General features: G+C 36.8%; 1 protein-coding gene across 7 annotated transcripts in view; it reads right to left on the bottom strand.

Moving 5' to 3' along the window:
• Positions 1-20555, bottom strand: part of LOC113965119 (von Willebrand factor C domain-containing protein 2-like) — a 426515-nt gene that overhangs the window by 374483 nt on the left and 31477 nt on the right. Inside the window, exons 10-12 of one of the 7 annotated variants that reach the window (XR_003533446.1) lie at positions 17465-17574; positions 16774-16916; positions 14360-15325 (exon numbers count right to left, since the gene is read on the bottom strand). The exons of 4 other annotated variants lie outside the window; for them this stretch is intronic. Coding sequence is in view for 1 of the 3 variants with exons in the window: in XM_027678039.1 (XP_027533840.1) it covers positions 16914-16916 (3 nt within the window). In the remaining 2 variants the exon portion in view is untranslated. Of the gene's footprint in view, positions 1-14358; positions 16917-17464; positions 17575-20555 lie in introns of those variants that run through there. 2 more of the 7 variants (XR_003533445.1, XM_027678039.1) reach the window with 2 other exon arrangements.

Raw genomic sequence — 20555 nt, 5'->3', positions numbered from 1 at the left:
CAGGCAAAGCCACTGTATTCTTCAAAAGACCTTTCTTGCAAATGGAACACTCACAAAAAGTCAAAATACATGTAGTTAATCTTGCAGCCTCATTTTCCTTGAGTGCGGTCTAAGATTAGTCAGCAGACCAGGAGATTTATTACTAACTCTAATTAACCAAGCTAAATGGCTTTATTAAAAATAGATTGTCATTAAAGAATGTAAGGAGGGCAACAGTGCACAATATATTTTAAGGACTGCACCAGTCATTACAAAACCACTTCCCAAGACACCACAGTTTGCTGAAGACTTGGCTGATGGTTTGTGTTTGCAACATTTAGGAAATTCTGCTGTGAGAAGCTTTAAAGGAAAGACTGAAATTGCCATACTCTTTAAAATGTCCATCAACCAGTAGGATTAAAAAGGGAATAAAATGAATGTACTTTAACCTGAAAATGTACACACACAGCAGGGATAACTGCTAACCTTTCAAAAATTTGTTTGCACTAAACTTGGTGGGAGCCACCCCACTAATTTGTAGGAATGAGCATACAGCAAATTTCAGAACTATGAACTATCAAAAAATATAATTTTGACTCCCATTTCAGAAGCTCTCCAAACTGCATGTTCTACAAGGATGCTATTAACCAGAGTCAAACTTTTGAAATGATTATGAAGATAATTAAGCTAATGACTTAATGATCAGTGTGAGCACATCAATTACAGACCCAAGACCTGGAAGACATTTTCAGTGGACTGTGGCTTCAATCACAAGATAATAAATAAAGGTTACTTTAATCTGGCATTGTTAATACAGAAGGAATCATAATATGTTTGTGACTAAAGTTCCAGATTTTTATAGAATTGCATGCCAAGTTCTGATTGTGTTTCAGCCTTACTATTCTCACAGATCTCTGAAATCCATTTCAAGAAAAATCCATAGACTTTCCAAAGTTAGGAAAGATTAAAATAAATCCATGGTATTTATTACATATAGACTAAAGAGCAGAGTAAAGAGATAAACTAGAAGTGAGTGTAGTCCCAGTATGTGCCACTGCCTTCACACAAATCTTGCTTTCTGTACTCCTTGTCTGACAAGTTTCACCTTTCAAGAACTGTAAATTTAACAACTAAAATTACAAAGCAGAAAAGGCATACTATAAACATGCTTTTTGCAAACTGTTCTCATGCACTTTCTGGAGCCAAACCAATTAGTAAATGCTACCAGACTTAGTCATTTGAGAGTGAAGCAAACCTAGGAAAGATGAGGCAATCTGAATAGAAGTGACTGAAAGTCTTGCGTTTTCCAGTAGAAAACAATCTCCAGATACTGTTTCAGGAAATACTGCTGTTAATGATTGCTGTAACATTCAAAAATACATAAAAAGAGGATAATATAAAATATTAATATTTTTACCATTCCTGACTATCTGAAGTACTTCTGAAACTATAGTTTTTTCCTCTTTGCAGTGATAATCCTGTATTCTACTCGAACAAGGGACTTGGCCTCAGTTGTTGAGATAATTCAAAGCCGTGGTTCTTACTGCAGGGTCTGAGTGGTATCAGTGGTATTGCTTGGGATGGCCCCATGAAATGCTGATTTCAGGAGCTCTCCAGCTCACACCAGGTGACAGTCACAGTGTGAATTTATCAAGTCTTCCTCTGAGTTGATTTCCTGCCTGAGAAAGCTACTGAGGAGTTTCGATGCAATACCAGCCTAAGGTGTTCTCTCACAGTATTTCCAGGATAGATTACTACTGTCTTCATTCAACAAGGGATCAGAACTTCAGTTAATGTGAGGCATTGCTCAGTATGTATGTTCTGAGCTCCTCAAAAGGAACAAAAACCTACGAAATTAAAGGTCAATATAGGTTATTTTTCCCCAGATACAAATATTCACCCCTAGAAAATAAATGTGTTATTTTTATCCTAAAAGCTTCCTACAGTAAAAATGCTCAAGAATGCTAATAAAAAGACAGTTCTTTCCCCCTAACAAATTTGGGCAATGAAGTGTCATTATTTAATCTTTATTCATTATTTAGTCTTTATTCTATTATTTCCAATTGCTAAATCCTTGGGGGAACAGAGAATCCACTACGCAAGCTGAGACCTTGCATAACAAGGCTCTGTGAAACATGTTTATTACAAACACTGATTGCAAAGTCTGATGCTACTTCAGCACTGGGAAGAGTCATGTGCATGCCAAAATTCAGGAAAATGTACCGAGTGCTAAGGAGTCAAAGCAATATAACACGGTTTTGAACATTCCTGTATCTGCCATGTACTAGACATTTGTACTGTGACAAACATGAAAACCCATTAAGCTTCCCTTACATCCATATGAAAGAGAAAGTTATGCCCTTCCTGTCTGTGAAATTAAACACCCCATTACTTTATCATCAAAGGCAAGGAACATTGCATTCAAAAAAGCATCTCAGAAAGAATCTCTGTAAACCAAACCCATTCTGAATGTCCTCTGACAATGTCACTGGCAACGGCAAAAGCAGACAGTACATTGTCACTGCCCAAGCTGTCACTTCACAGCTACACTACCCCTTATCTAAAGTCACAGGTGTAACAGCCTATCAGCCACCCACAGAAAGCTGCCATGACTCTTAGGCTATTTACACACAGTGTTTCCAGAGCTCTCTAAAATAAAAGGCAGTAAACTACAAAAGTCAGGATTGCATGAACTCAAAGACATTTCATGCCCCAACACTTCACAGGTCTGAAAACAAAAACCAAACCAGAAGGAAGATAAATATCTTCCCTTTTTAGGTTGTTTATTTGTGGTGTGTGTATATGGGGTTTTTCCTTTTTATTTAAGAGCCTGAACCATATGAGGATTTAGTGATCTACCCCTGATCAAGTTGAAATTCTCTGGCACAGCTGCTAAACTCAACTCATATCCTCTGAGTCTCAAACCATTCCTTAATTTTTCCTAATGAAAAAAATCTTGTCTTGATGGAAACTGTTATGCAATTAAGGCAATTTACCCTTAAAGCTCTTGGAAATCTCTCTTTTCTGTCCCACCTTCAATTTTTACAGTAAGACTGCCTTTTCTCTTCTGATAGCAGGGCTCTTCAGAGCAAGTCTACACCTTTCTTTTTCCTTGGGGAAGATGCAAGAGACTCATTTGTCAAAACATACAGAAGGCAATGAATAGATAAGTGGAACTGATCTAAATCATCTCACAGCTGAGAAAAATGCAGTGGAGTTTAATAGAAAACAGAAAACATCCAAATCAGTTCGTCTAAATCACAGCTTGGCCTTGTCTATATCATTATTACATGAAAGTCTACGTTTCTCCTCGCTCAGATGTTAAAAATTGAAGGCAAACAGAAGTAGCTTCACTATGCAACTGTGTGAGGGAGGAGAAGGAGCAATCTTTTTTTTGCCAATGACTATCATCAGTAGCTCCCATTTGAAAATGGTGAAGGTCATTCTAAGACTGCAGTTAAGACATGCACAAGGTGCCCAGTCAGCCACAGGCACTGGTGTATCCACACATTCCATTTAAAAAGCAAATACTAGATATTCTGTTCAGAAACGAGAAGAAAGCAATGAAGACTAAATTCTTCTTAAGGCATAGCTACTGTCTATGTCCAACACTCATACAAGCCTAATTGTATCACTAAATATTTTCAAGAAAATACTCTATCCTCAATTCTCACCCAAGACTCAGTATTATCTCTGCTCTTCTGTACTTAGAAAAAGTACTGCACTAATCACTGCTAGCTACAGACATACCATTGAAATGTTGTTTTTACACAAAGTTAAAGAGAATTTTAATAACTGTTTGCTTATTTTTCCTGGAAAATCTGATAGGTTTGTATTATGGAGGATATGTTTTGTGTATTTTCTTTTTAAACACATTTAAATATATTGAAAATTCCACATTTTATTTCTTAAATATCAAAGTATTCCCATGGAAATCAGTAGATCTACTCAAAAGCTCCTTATTAAACATATAGTTTTCACAACAGGACTTGAGATTTACATTCAGATTTTGTCCAAACTTTCACAGCTTTCAAAGCAACTCAGAGATAACTAAGAACCCATACATTCAAAGGGTAAAAATAAACAAGACATTCTTAAAATACAAATATATAAGTAAGAATGAAAATAATCTTGGTTATAATCGTTCACACTGAATGAATCTTTGTCTGTCGTCAGACTATCAAAAATAAAGTAAATGTGAAAACATTTAAAAGCAAATTATAGGATTTTCAAAACCCAGTTTCAAAGTAAGTTAAGAAAGATTCAAGTCTGTTCTTCTTTCCCATTATGAAAACCCTGTTCTCTGAGTAACTTGGGCTTGGTGCACTGGAAGGAGGTGGCTTCAGAAGACACCAAACACTAAGCAGGAAACTATTAAATTAATATTAAATGCTTTGCTGTAAGAGTGACAGAAAATTGACATAAAATATAGTAGCTGTGCATGATTTTATCTTTTTTCAATATTTTCTGCAATTGAGGGAGTATCCTTTTCTAGAAGAGTACAAACGAAATGAAGATACTCAGTGCAATGCACCAGCCAAATGGTCAATAGACACTACTGTATGATTAATACTGAAACAACTTCATTTCAAAATGTTCCAGTGTCCACAGTAACTGTAATACAACACATTTACACACAATTTTACTATGTTAATCATGACCACAATTATTTTCTAAACATCTGAAATGCAAGGAAAGGAAGTTGAAAGCAATAGCAGGAGAATGTAGTAAAACTTTTAGTGCGTGCTACATCTTGCTTGGCTTGCTAATAAAATACATAAAATTCAGCTACAAAGGTTGTGGCCACATAAATCCTGCTTATTCACTTTATAACCCTGACAATTTTTCCTTTTTTGAATAAAAAAACCCATGAAGATAATATGTAATAGGTAATAAAAGTCAGATTAATTAAAAAAAAGCAATAGTAAAACTGTTGTGTCTTCAAGTTCAGGGCTAGTGCAGCTCTTCAGACAGTTTGTGAACTGGTGTTAACACTAAATTTCCCCTTGAAATTGCTCCTGACAATCTCAGTTTTAAGGCTCTGCCAAATCTAGTCTTCCTATAGCCATTGCCTATGCAATAAAGAAACTGGAAAGCTCTACTATGAATGTCTAACTGTACCACAGACACTCAATCACTTTTTGACTGCAGCTCTCATTGAGAGATTCACAGAAATTATTTTCTACTATCAAAAGGATAAACTTAAAGCTGTTGCACTTCACTAGTTTTGTTTCTTTTATTGTGGCTATTAAACCCATATTTTTATATGATTAATAATTGGAGAGGTTTGAAAAAACCAGAAGAAGCTAACAATTATAAAAAGCTCCATCATTGAAATGCAATATCTCTCTTCCAATTTTCAGCACTATAGCTTGTTTAACTTTATCACCACTATTTCAGAGAGTAACGGTAAAAAATGAACAAACTTACTCTACGCCAAACATATTGCCCAACCCTCCAGGAATAAAACTACTGCAATATTTTAGCTTCTTCTAAAACTTTCAAACTTCTTCACAAATGCCTATGTAAATGACATTTCTCAGTTTAAAGGAATATGGCTGTGGCTGATGCTGTTTCAAATGTGGGGACTGGAACATAACTGGTGCACTAGAGGCAACTGCCCAGTGATTGCACAGTCACTCAGAGGACTGAGAGCTTGGAGTTGTAGGACAAGCTTGAAAATGTTCAAGCTGTTAGCAACCTGGTCTAGTGGAAGGTGTCCCTGCCCATGACAGGGGGTGAGAACTGGAAGAGTTTTAAGGTCCCTTCCAAGCCAAACCATTCTGGGATTCTGTGACCCAGAGCTGAGCAACACAGAATGGTTCCTCGAGCCTTGCTCCAGACTGACCACGGAACAAGGAGGAGATTTCAGATGCTCTGCAGCCACACTGAATGAAGACAAATCCTTAAACTTTATAAAGATTAACGGAATTTCTCCAGAGAAGGAACAGTCCTGAAAAACAATCTATTCACTAAGGACCTTAGAGAGGATGTCTGTGTTGTACTGAAATACCCCATACAGCTTCTTCCAACACTTCTACCAGCACATCAAATAGATTTTTAACCCCTTCTTTTGACTAATCTTGTCTGTTACAGCATATTGCATGCCCAGCAGTCTCTGTAGAGTTAATAAGGTGAATGAGGAGTCACAGTGAAATTATTCCAGTACATGAATGTCCTAATAAGTCTGAGTGCTAAGTTCATATTACCATCTCAATAAAGTCATATAATGTTCATCCAACTTTTAATTTACTACTCCCTCATGGAGGGAATTGAACTTAATATGTGTAATTGAACTGAATTTCTTAATTTAAAATTATTACAACTCCAAGATACAAAGTCTATACTGATACGCCTGGATTTTAAATTTCTGTTTCTGATTGCCATTAACAGGAGTTATGAACATAAAATCATCACATGTGAAAGAATAAATTCAGTACTATTTAACTAGTAGTGATTGCCAATGTGTTGCCCTGGTTCTTGTGATAATCCTATCACCAAATCATAAGAGAACACACTCCTGTTGGTTTTTCAAAATAATATTAACTCATACAGATCATCAACCTTTTACAAGTCACAAAGCAATATGTTCATACAACACAGATGTACAGCATAACTACATATATAACTTAATCTTGTATAAACAAATGCAAACTGTTACAAAACTCAGCTTGCTCATTTGCCAAGGAGAAGAAAAATAACATCAGTGAAAACACTGCAATAAATTATGATGATTCGAGGCACACAATCAATTGCCTGGGTTTTCATGGCAGTTTTGTAAGTCACAAATAACCACGTGCTATTCCCAAAGATATTCCCTATCCCTTCCTTTAAAAGGCTTATGGCTTGAAAAACTATTATAATTTATGACCAACGTTAAAATAAACAACAGTGCAATAAAATACAGAAACTTCTTCCAATTATAATTTTATTTTGCAGTTTTAAATTTTGATTACGGTGCTATTAAACTTCAGCAATATTGTAAGTAACAGCAGCACACGCTGCATATGCCCCACAATTCGTCATGTTAAAGAGGCAATGCTGATTAAATGACAGACATCAAGTTACTTCAGTTTTCTGACATCCTTCAAAGTATGTTGCAGTATTGTCTTTTTTTATATATATTTTAAAAATTGTTCATAGCGACTAATATGATTTTTCTCTACTACAGAAGTATCCTGCAGTAGAATCAACTAAATAATTTAGATGCCTTCTGCAAATAAGTTTGTGTGTTTGCTTTCTTGGAACAGCCATATGAATCAAGAAATTAGTTATCAAACATGACATGTTCAGATCTAAATGTAGAAAAAGCCTCCCAGATCAGAGATAGTGATTATGGTACAGTATCATAGATACTATGATATAGATATGATAGATACTGTGGTATCATTTTTATTAAATCACACTCTATATAACATCCATGCCTCATGTAAGATTCTTCCCATTGCAGTGTTTGATCTGATTTCAAGACTCCAGGGTTAGAGCCAGGAACAGCTCACTTGCTGTCCACTCTTGGGGAACTTAGCATTAAAAGAACAAGTATTTCCCATATTTTAAGTATTATTACATGTCGTGGGTGATATTCTCTTCCACAAAACATCAGTACAAGAAATACAAGATTATACATGCACCTACACATGTTCCAGAGTACAGCTCATCTGAAGTAATTTTGATTTTATTTCTAAAACATGTACTGTAAAAGATAAAAGTGTGGGAAAAGTCTTATTTTTTTGATAATTTTGTTTGACACAGTCTCATCTTCTGCTTCTAATAAGAGAGAAATGTATCTATTCCCAAAGAGTCTCCTACCATAAGTAATACCCAAATACCAACACTAGAGGTTGAAATTATTAACAAAAAAGTTTCATTTTTCCTCAAATTAATATTCTGCTTCTAAGGCATTTACAGGAACATCAAACTGTGTTTATGTTCCCAGTAGCCAGCACACACTGATTTTTCACATGACTAAAGTACACACTGTAATCATCTCAATAACTGTTATAAGGCACACAGGGTTTACAAAGGTCCATAGATCACTACAATGAACTGGTAAACACATTCAGGGCCCATTAGTTATTGATTTATTTCCAATTACCCGTTACAGATGCTGTCCATGTTACCCCTGTTTGCACTTAATCATACTGACTCCATTTCAGGACAGCAAGCAACCATTATTATCAAGCTCCACATAATGAGAAATAATGAAAACAAAGCTGTAAGAGTACTCTGACAAGCAGGTACAAAGCACTCCACTTGTCAATACTGGAGAGAAATGGATTTTTTATAATAAAGAGCTAATTAATTGATTACTATAGTTGCAAGCAGTAAGCACTATATCAAGCCGTGCTAAAGCTGATTATCTATCCCAGTTAACCACCATAAATATTTTCAGCTCTGCAGGAAGTGGATAGTGCAGAATATGAAAGTGAGGTACTGCCAGACTGACTTCTCAAACGTGCCAGCAGTGAAACCAAAACTGCTAAAAACTGCCTGAAGGTGTGAGGCAGTCAGCCTGTTCTAGATTCAGCAAGACAGATTAAGAAGCCAGACCTGTCTGTCATTGATTTTGGACCACATAAAACCCAAGCCCTTGCACTTACTTGAATTAAATTTCTACTTGAGCTATTCATAGCTTAAAAATAACCCCATTATTTAGAAATTGCCATTTTTTTCAAGACTGAAGAATTGGCTGTAACTGCCAGGAGTACATTTGTGAAACGCCCAACTACATTCCCTGTTCAAAATCGACACTCTGTCTGACCCAGAATGTTCTTAGATTCAATTTTCATCTGCTAAATTCTATTCTACAATTGTCTGCTAAGTAAACAGTGCTATTAAATATGTATTTGGTTTCCTTTGTCATAGTCAGTGATGAAGAACCTCCTAATTAAACTCGATGTGGTTGAAGATGACCCTGCTCATTGCAGGGCAGTTGCACTACATGGCCTTTAAAGGTCCCTTCAAATACAAACTATTCTATGATTCAGTGAACTTTAAAAGCCACTGCAGTAAAGTATACTTTTATTTCTATTTAGTTTACTAAGTGATCCAGACTTCCCCTCCTGGTCTCTTCATGCAATAAGACCTCTCCAGTGTGTCATTTGATAACTTGATCAGTAGCTCTGAATCAAAACTCTAATCAAATTTGAGGTGCTTTTTTTCCTCCCAAGTCATATATAAGAATGCTAAATAGCTTACTAAAAAAAAAAAATTAAAAAATCTCTGGAAATACTTGATAATTCTCCATTTAAGGCTGCATGTCAGATTCAACCATATTAGTAACATTATTCATGTTGATTTTGCACAATTCCACAATTGTATCTTCCACCAACAGGATAATTTGCATTAATATTAGTATTAATCATATACAATTTTTAGTTCTCTCTATCACACTATTCCTCCATTCCTTGAGTCACTTTTTACATCTTAAATATAGTTTTGAAAATACCCACAGATTGCTGGCACAATCTCCCTGAGACAATTTCTTACAACAGAAGGAGATGAAAAAAATAGAATTAGTTTATCACCACCTGACTCCCGAGTTAAAAAATTGAAACACTGAGCTTTCATGTGGGATAGGAGAACTGCAAGATTTTATTCAATTCTTGAAGCCTAGTCCATGCACTCTCAATAGAAAGGTAATTTGTTCATGTGGGTTAGGACAGATGGCATGGGGACCTAAAATGAATTTTCCTCTGAAAAACACCAATTGTTTACCCAATGGATCTGTTCTTTTTCTGTATTCAAAATCACATATCCTTAGTAAGAATCTAAGTAACAGTTTGTATTGCTTTTTATTACCATTAGTCACTCAAACCCCACTCAATTTTGAGATGGAACCAGATGCTATTTGTCTTTTTTGGTCTCTCTACAAACTGTAGAATAACTGTTCACACGCCCCAGTTTTTTGTTCCATCCTCTCTGGCAAAATCAGAGGGAACATCCCAAACCAATTCTCCCCAGCTGCTCATCGACAGAAAGACTGAAGACAACTTGCAATCTCATTCTATACTGGGGCACTTGGGCACTGCCATAACAGCTCCAAAGCTTTTGCTGGAGATGGCAAATGTCAATCAGCAGTAGCTACAGCACAGGATGGGTATGAAGAACAGGGGCTTTATTCATTGTTAAGGCTGCAATAAATTGATATTTCTCTGTGAACTCAGAATAATGGTACAGCCAGTTATGAGACACAAGTGGGTAAAACCCCACTGGATTCAGTGACTGCAGTTTGGAACCTAATGCTTGAAGAGACACCACCAGAACTCTGCAACAGGGAGAGACACAACTCAATACCACCTGCCCAGAAAAATATACAATTTATCTGATCACAGGCTGCACCAGCCTGTTCTCATTCACAGGACGTTACCAGAGGGAAACTCAGGTTAAGAATTATTTTAGGAAAACTAAAACCACAATCTGGATGTAAGAAGAGTAAGACACCAGTGACAAAGAGCAGGCTGAGAAGGGAACACTCCCAGGAATTCTGCAGTAGAGCACACAGGACCTTGCAGCATAGAAAATTAGTTTAAAAATCCTGGTGCAACTGGGGCATATCTCTATTTAATTATTCTTATATCTTAAACTATTGCCTTTGTTTCCTCCATCTACTCCTCTTTTTTCCTTGTAACTTTCCCAATTCCTGAGTATCTCCAGAGGTTCAAACCCTCCTTGAGCCCTGATTCCCCCGCCATACAACTATGCCCAACTGCCCTTTGAATATACAGTGCAGGTGTGACTCTTCTTTGTCCACTACAATAGCATAAAGAAATGTAATTAACTACAAATCTGAATTTCATTCCCCCTTGTAGAACGAAATTATTTGTTTTAGTAAATGTCCTTATCTTTTACCCCATATTCTTGGCAACTTTCTCTATGATTTCAGTAAAAGCTTGAGGATAACAAGCCACCTTAACACATTCCTCTTCAAAGCAAACCCAAGTGGACAGGAATAGGCCAATTTGGCCGATGTTCTACCTGTATCAGAAGTCCTCTCTCATTCTCTCTTGATTTCTCAACACACAAATTGTAGCTACACCTTTCCACACACAGATTTAAATGTAGCTTTTTTGCTCTACTTTTGTCCTCCAGAATTCTATATCATAAAAGTCTTCTCTTCCCTTATTTATCATTTATAATCTGTACCATTGTCTCAGTCTTTCTTTACTTGTAGTTCACAGTCATCTGACATGTTCTTATTAAATTTCCACTCACTTCCTTTGTAGCTTCCATGCATTCCTAGGTACCTACATGACATGGGGAAAATTCTGTGGAACATAATTATTTTGTTATGCAGAAAGAGATAAACCTGCACTTCCACCTTTCCCATTTCAAGTCCAACTCCCACTGCCACGTATTCCAAAGTGTTCTTAGAGTAAAACCAACAATGTAAGCACAGGAATAGTTTCAGTAAAATAACATTTCTGTGAAGTGCCTTTTGGATTTGGGTATGAATTCTATTCCTGCTGACAGGTCTGCTTCAGTTCCTCATTTGTGATCCAGAATGCAGGATTGCAAACTTCCACTTGTTGGTATTCAAGCAACCATGGACTTGTTACAGCCACTTGGTCTAAAACACAAGGTCCACAATCCCCTGCTCTCCTCTGTGCCTCAATCAATTCCTGCATTATGTTGCAAATCACCCTTTTATTTCCAAGTGCCCAAAGACCAAATCATCTTACTCAGAGAGCTGCCTTGTCTTCTTCACCTGTCAGTTCATTCTTTTATCTTTCATTTCCACCCTCAGTAGTCACATCAACACCTTAAATTATTCCTTTTGTTGTTGTTGTTGTACTTCTCCCTTCCCTCTGCAGGCACTGAAGGCAGTATTTGGCAAGAGCTTTCACGGTTAAACTGGAGAACCACCAACACGTTTTTTTACTCAAAGGAACTGCAGTTACTAAAAGCATTTAATATGTTTTTAAAGAACTCTTCTATGTGATCACAGTTATTGCTGCACACCCGATACAATGCCTGTAATGTTTAAGCTATAAACTGTATCTCTGGACTCCCTTTGTAATTGCCCTGAAGGAAATTCTAACCAGCTCTCCAACTTCCAGACCCTCACTGATGAAAAATTTAGTAATACTCTGTCTCCAGATCAGACTCAGAAATTTACTGGAATCACACTGCCTGTTTCTTAGATATTAGAGATCCTTCTTTTGTGTATATGGAGGAAAACAGAAAACAAAGTAATGCCCACTAAAACATATCAGACATCGTTCCTCTCAATTTCTGTCATTCCCACAATTAAATGCACACTTATCCTTTTTCTGGAGCAGAAAAAACGTTAAATAAATACAGGTGATGAATTTCAAAAGAGATTACAGCATCTCCAACTGTTCTCTCAGGATTATCTTCCAACCATTAGCTTCTTAAAACTATCTTATTTGTTCAGAACAAAAACATGTGAAAGAAGGCACATTTTAAAATGAAGAAACATCTTACACAAACAATTATTCTGTATTCAATTATTAATGCATCATCCAGAAAGACTGGCAAGTCTAAAACACCATGTCCTTTCACTGGTGCCACATCTCATGCTGGAATTTGGACACGTTTCTGCACTATAGTGAAATTCAAGGTTTTTGAGGCCTCACTTTTTGAGTCAGAAATAAAATTAGGGAAAAAAAAAGGAAAAAATATGTTGCAAGAGCATAATTAATAGAGGTTACTTAATCACGTTTGAGAAGCAGGATCCTAACTCCGTATTTCTATATTTAAATTAAGTTGTGTTGGATTTTTTCTTCCAAGATATTATTGCTAATACACTCATGCTATCTGTGTGTCTGTGACCTTAATATTGCTTAGTCACATTTTTGGAGCCTTCTACCAAACTGATGGGTACAGTCTCTCCAAAAACTTCCTTTTCTAATTCAAAATCTGAAGGGACTATAAAGAACAGAGCAGAAGATGTATTGCCATCATCATAGATACTCAAAAGAGCATCACTTTAAAATTTCAGGTTTGGGTGTTTTTTATAATTTAAGGATTAAAACATTTAAGTTTAATACTGCACAAAGGACATGGGGATGGAAAAGCACAGAATTACCTGTATATTCCTCAGAGGGGTGGGGCAAAGAAACAACCACAAAGAGCAGAAGTTCAAAGTAACAGCTGAGAGCAGCAGTTCAAATTTCTACAGAAAAAACCCTGAATGGAAGGTCCTAAATATATAACCAACATTTTTTGCACTGATATGTACTATATGTCTGCATTGTAGCTTGTCTGTACACTTCAACAAAAAGGTAGAAGGCAATGATTCATACAGCAGTAAATCTTTATCATAACAGTGGAATTACAACTTTCTCAAACCAAAAAACCCCAAACGTCATGCTTTACTGTGTTACCTAAACAGGAGCAGAGAAACCCTTAAACATGTAAAGTTTAGGGGTAATTGCAGAAGAAATGTAGAGGTAAAAGTCCTCTGTACAAGCAGACAAATTCTCACCATGATTCAATCAGCTTACACGGTCCCATACAATTTCATCAGGATTCAGACACAGAAAGGCTGTGAGGATTCTCTAACATTTACCACAAACTTGAAATTTCCCCCAGAAACTGTCAACTGCTTTTGAGTGAGCAGGAAAAGATTTCATGTAACACACAGAGCGAGCAGATCCTGTGTCCCCTCACACCCCAATGCAGATCCAGCTTCCCTGGTACTGTAGAGTGGGGCTTTGAACCCAGGGCCATCCTGTTTGAACCCAGGGCCATCCTGGGCACCTGATCCAACCAGCAGATAACAAGCACCACCAGAAAAATGCAAAGAATGAAAGGAGAAGGGAGAAAGAAAACAGGCAGAAAATTGGAACCCTGTCACTGGCAACAAAGCATTAGAACTGTTTCACTGATTATTAAGATATTAATTACCAGACAATGAACCTTTGCAGTACAACATTACATAATGACAGCTGACTTGCTACAGAAGCTGCCTATTTAACTTCAGCATGCTTAGACAATAACATCAGCCCAATCTCAGTATATAAGATTTAAATTCTCAAAAGCATTAGGCATCTAAGGTCCCTTCCAACTCACACCATTCCAAGATTCCACGATCTACTTCTACTACCTTCCATGGCAGGGAACCCAGACACCTTTGTAGAGCTTTAAATCCTAGTCACTGCTATTTTGAGAAGAAAAACTGAAAGGCTTAAAAACCTTTTGGTATATGGCTTTCAAGGGTTGGGTGTGCAGCTACAGTACAGTAAGACAATACAGACTACAAGTAGATCAACCTCTCATTTGTAAAATCCAGGCATATACTTGTGTAGCTAAAAATAATGGCCAAATTAGAGTTCATGCAGACTCACCAAAAAGAGTGCTAATAAAATCAAATCTCAGCTGTGCCATTAATTTATTGAGTGGAACAATCCAATGACATACTAAAGTGACACTCAGATACATCTGGCTGCAAAGAGAGACAAAAAGGTTACTCTTTTCTTGTTTCCTCCCATTACCTTTATTACAGTAACATACTTCTGACAGGAAATTCATGATGAATTAATTCAATTAGTTAGAAGACCTTTAAAAGTAATAAAAACAGGATTTGTATTATTAGGAACAACATTTATAGCTCCAAATCTCCAATTTAAAAGCTACCCTGACATTCATAAATTATTTAAGAAAACAAACTTATTCCAAAGAAACAGAGAAGGACCACTCCAAAAGGTATAAAATGGAGCCAATCTCAAGCATTGTGGAGTCGCTGACACAGCTGATGAGAACAGTCCCCTGCACAGGTGTTGGCATGTTCTGACTAAGCTCCCAGCCCCAGCTTTGGCACATCCAGCCTCTTTCACTGCCACTGAGGCTGTCTACTCACACACATCACCAGATGGTGGCTAGAAGCTTACTCGGTGTGTATCCTGACAAAAATGGAAATAAACTACACAGATTGGAAAGAGCTCCTTGCTATGACTCCCAGACCAAAAAATCAGTTAACTTAGTGCCAAGGTTAAGAATATATGAATGTATTAGCTTGTTTGTTTGTGCTTTTAGAACCAATACAGGAGTTATCAAATACAACACAGGACCTATCCAATTATCCTTAAATGTGCTCCAAATATTGTCAGCCTACCCCTCATTCTTTTTATAAACTGTGTAAATATAAACCACTTAATTAGTACATAATAGGCTGTCTTACATTAAAAGAAAACAAAACTCTATAAACAAACAATTGTGCCAACAAAGCCCTTTCAGCTCCTCTTCATTGTTACTTCCAAAATTATTTTAGCCTGGGTGGATTTTTGAGATCAAAGCAAGCCCCTCCCCTCCCTGCTCCTTCAAAGCTGTGGTGACAGGCAAAAATTGGTCATGAACTATTAGTTTGAAAACAGAGGAGAACCTGGAGGAACAAGATCAGTACAAGGAAAGTTTAGTCAACAACAGAACAGCAGCAGAAGAAACAGCTGCCAAAGCCTATCCTGGAACTCATGAGTACATCTCTTTCCAATTAATATTATGTTTGAACAAAACCAATCACTCAGCAACTGGCCGTATATAAAATAATCCAAGTACAATACACTCAAAATGAGGATTCCCTCCCCCCAATAAAAATTTTTGAAGTAAAAATACATCTTATTTCATCTCCATCCTCATCACTATTTTTATTACTGACACAAAACCAAGGGCAATATGTTGATGTTCACCAACCCTGTGATCTGCTCTGAAACACATCACTGGGGTATTCTCCCTATTACCTTAACATGGGTATGTGCTGCTCTCTCTGATTATTTTATCTGCTGGATTCAAGAACAATTTTTGCATGAAGTGTGAAGGAGGCCTGTGAATTTCTTTACTATCACTAACATCCTTTTCAGGCTGTTTTCTTAAGCTGTGCCCATGAAAAATACACATATAAAAGGCAGAGAGACATCACAGCTATATGCATTGTTCCTAAATTATCTACATAAGTAATTTAAACAGAATTTTTTTTTAATTATAGTTATTGTATACCAGAAGTGTGGAAACATAGGGCAACATTTTCACACTAACAAGTACCACTGGAACATGACTAAATTTTTTGTTAGCGTACAGTGATCTTGCAGTCTTTTTGTTTATCTGTTCCTTTATTTTTCAAGCTATTTGTGGAAATCAACTCTTGATAGATTTACATCACAGTAAATCTCAGTTTTTGCTGTACTGCTTCGAGAGAACAATTTCTTTACAGGTGCTACACAAACACTGGGGAGGTTTGCTTTCTACCACGAGTGAAGCATTCCTGCAAAAACAGAAGCAGTTTCAGATGTCTGACTGGCTGATCTGCTTTGGATCATTTAAAACGTACAGCACGTTACCTGAGCTATATACACAAAAGAGGATAAAAACTTGTAAACATAAATACAGAAATATGTTGCAAAGTATACAAAGATGTGCAAACTGAAACTGTCCACTGAGTATCTGGTAATCTGACATTACTTCAACATTATTTGGCCTGTGTGTTGAGTAACAGAATTCTACAACTAGGCTTTCAAACTTGTGTTTTCAAACTTTGTAATTCAGCACCTTAGTTGAAATTATTTAGAGTATTTACAAAAACAGCAGAAGAAGGGAAGAGAAGGGGAGCTGCTAGGGAAGAGAGAATGACTGAAAGGAAAACCACTACAGTACAAATAATATATTGTGCTTTTTGTCCCCAAAACCAATCTCAGATCATGGCCACATTAAGACATTAGCTTGCACTTAAATAAACATGAATTTGCAATATGAAAAGATTCCCGATGTGTCCATAAAACTGTTTAGCAGTTGTGCTTTACAAAGGGGTTGCATTTAGTGGCAGCAGATTTGATTTACCTTCATTGTCTAAATATGATGCTGAAATTATTTCTGTTCCCCTGGCACAAACCCCACCTTGTAGATCCATCACTACAGGCTGGTTTCCAGCACACATCTGTCCCACCTCAGACTCCCTGCTGGCAGAGGTTTCACTTGGGTTACTGTGTGTAAGAGCAGGTAAGACCAATTAAGCCATGATTATGCAACAACTAGTTTTAATCATGATCAACCCTGTCAGGCCTAGATTCAAACTGGAAATCCAATTAGGAAAAGGTCTGTGACCCATTAACATTGTCTTCATAGCATGTGACACTCCAATGAAACAGTATTACATTTTCTGGAGGAAACTGTCCAATTATTAATTCATAAACTGTGTGGAATAAAGACTGAGTATTTTATTTCATTTCACTGCATTCAAACAGAAACAATTAAGCCTCTACTTTCTGCTCCCAGAAGTGCTGTTTGAATATACAAGACAAACAATCCTGAACGGTGACGAGCAATGCGTGTTCCTGCCAGAGCACTTAGGGTATGTGAGAGATTTGTTACCATGAAAACTAAATGCTAATGTTGAATTTCATTTTCCTTAAAGTGATGTTTACATATGCAAAGGCTTTGTTTAAATATTGGGGGAAAAAAGATTGAAACACCAAAATCCACAACTTAGTACAGAATAGTTAATTTAAAATATAAATACCACAGTGAGCACCTGAGCCTTTCCTTCCAGATTTCAGGGGTCTGAGTGCTTATTTCATATTTCAATCACAATTCAGTAATTTGAAAGGGATCTAGTTTCATCCATGAATTACTTAAGCTGAACTACATTAAAATGGAAAAAACCAAAACAAACAATTAGTATTAACTTTAGCCTTGTTTAATCTACTTTTTTGGTGTAAGTACATCGAGCAGAAGTTCACACATTGCCCTGAACATCCATCTAAGTTAACTGTGAATTTTAGGCTGCAAATATTTCTTCTGGAAGAATATTTCTTTCAAAATGGTGGTGATTATTTCCCAGTTCAAAGACATTCACCATTCTGTACATTTTGACTTGCCATCAGATATAAATTTTTTTTAATGAAATAAAAAATGAAATAAAAAAATGTATATCAATTACAATTAGGACTCATATAGGATAATTTTACAGGTATTTTATCAATACCCCAAAATACCCAAGCAGATCATTGTTTTGTTGTACTGAAAACTAAAACTATGTATATATAAGGTTCCCAAATTACTACGTAACTCTTCCCATCTCTTGCACTGTTAAATTTTTATTATAAAACAGACCTTAAAAAAAAATAGAAAAATTATAATTGAAACAGATTTCCGTGGAACTTAGATATTTTTCCTCTCACACAAGAAAAATCCCTTCCTAAAAACCATTGACTTTTCTCAAGTGAAATGAAGTTTGCATCAATAATGTCGTAACCAAGGTACCCAACTCCGCTCATATCTTGGGCAGTGCATTCTAATTAGTGACTCTTTCCTTTAAAGTAATAGAGATCTTGGCAGAAGTTTCACATTCAAAAGATCATTGGAATGGCCCAGTTAGAGATCCTGTACCAGTAGAATCCCCATCAGTGGCTGTAAGTACCAAACACCTGCTAGAGAAGAAACAAGCACAACGAAACCACTCCTCTCCTTGGCCCCACAAAATTCCCAAATGGTTTCCAAGAGACACTTTAAGGTCTTGACACTTTAATTGAAGGGAAACCAAAGCATTAGTCCCAAGTTAATGAAATTACTCAATTCTGGTCTCAAATGCCAAACACTGCTGACATTACCAAGAGCTGTCCAAGCACCAACCCACCTCCTGCTGCGGGTGCTCTGCATGGAGCCTCCTGTGCTCTTGGCAGGTTCCCTCTTAACTCTTGCACAGCCAAATCCTATCATAAATCCCAAAGGGAATGATGGAAAGCATTGCAGGAACGCCTGTGGGGTAAAGGAAACCCCTAAGCAACAACACAATTCCCAACTCTCCCCCTTGAACAGGGCTGTCTGTTCTGAGGAAGACAGCAACAGCTATTGAGAAAAGTAAAGGAAAACAAACATTTTAAACTCTTCACATTTATGGAATTGTTTTCCTATCTTTTACATCATCTCAGCAACACTCAAAGGTAGTTTTTTTCAAATTAAATATTATTTCAGTAGGTCCCTCTTCCAGGAAATCAAACCATTTGCACCTAAAAATCAGTAATTTTATTATCAGTAGTTTCTGCAAGTGATTATAGCAAGTGTCTCACTGAAGACAGACTATTATTCTAAAATCTGTCATTATTTACACTCAGGGACAGAAAGAAATATATAAATATGCAAAGCATACGTACAGTTAAAATTAGGATCAAATGCATCCTACTTCCCAACATCTTTCTGTACTGGTTTTCAGTCTTGGGGGCCTGTTATTACCTTATTTCTTGGCAGTGTGCAATGGCTCAAAATAAGCCTTGTTCTTCAGCACAAAGAAACCCTCTGGATGCTCTGTGAAGTAATTTTATCAAGTACCAGTGGCTCCAAGTATCAATCTATTTCTAGAAATTCCTGCATTGGGTGTCTTGATTTAACAAAGCTGCAAAGATGGATGAAAAATTATATATAAGTTGTCTACAATTTGGTCTTGCAGCTATATGAGTATTACCTATACAGCTTTATTTGTAGTTAAAATTCTTAAGCATTTTCTTATTTTCTCCCTGTAGGTCTGTCACCTTTGAACACATCTGGGAAAGCCTGAAACTAAAGCTATCATCACATTATCTATTACATTACAGAATATCATAGACAAATTAAAACAAGAGCACGGATTTCATGTAAAAAGGAATTTTTTCTTTTTACCATTTTCAAGCCAGAACTGCTTAATTACAAAATATGTAACTCTTTTAAATTAAATTCGATCAAAGCCAACTAAAGAACACATTTTAGATTACATCCAGTTAATCTTGGATCATATTCTTAACATTTGAGTCACAGAACATTAATTCCTTATGTAGAAGGAAAGAGGCATCATATTCTGAGGATATATATTCTGTGCACCTGAGGCCAATCCCACTGGACATGAAGCCACACGTTGCCATCCCTGTTCCAGAGCCACAGGCACGCTCAGTACTTCCCAAATCGACCCTTGCTGGCTGGCACATCTTCTGCTTCCCTGTCTACAGGCACTAATGCGAGTCTTGACCCTTCCCCCAGCCCTCAAGTCTAATGGGAATTAGAAATAATTTCTTTGATATTGCTGTTCTTCAATAGAAAGTCAAAATTGGCCTGCTGTTTCAAGGCAAGGCTGAAAGCTGAGTCCCTTCAGGACAGTTTTGGGGGAATATGACAGCTAGGCAGCTAAACAAAGCCTCTGCTGGTCAGCCAGTACATCCCCTTTCCCAAGGGGACACTGGACCTACGCTATTCCTCAGAAAAATCTGTGTGTCCTGTTCCAGTAACACAAAGCCCCCAGGCAATCTAGTCCAGTGCTTCACTGTATTTACCACCATAAATCGTTTAATCTGTCATCTGAACCATTCTTATTGAGTTTCTACCTTATTACTTCTTGTGCTAACAGGTTGTTTTGTTATTTGGTATATTTTTTGGTCTTTTTCTTTTTTTTTTTAAACAATTCTATTTTAAGGATGCATCCTGTCTCCCCTTAGGGTTCTTTTCTGTGGATACACAATTTCACTTTTCACCTTTCCTTTGAACACTTTCATGGATTTCTAATCATTGTTACTGCTCTAGTGTAGATGCTCCCCTTGTCTCCAGAGGAGCTGTGATTACACTGAACACAAACCTGCAGCCAAAGCCACGTGCCATCT

This window comes from Neopelma chrysocephalum, unplaced genomic scaffold, assembly GCF_003984885.1.
Source record: "Neopelma chrysocephalum unplaced genomic scaffold, ASM398488v2 Primary Assembly neopelma1_44, whole genome shotgun sequence".
In the NCBI taxonomy this organism is placed as follows: Eukaryota; Metazoa; Chordata; class Aves; order Passeriformes; family Pipridae; genus Neopelma; species Neopelma chrysocephalum.
This window is presented reverse-complemented; position numbering and strand designations above follow the sequence as displayed.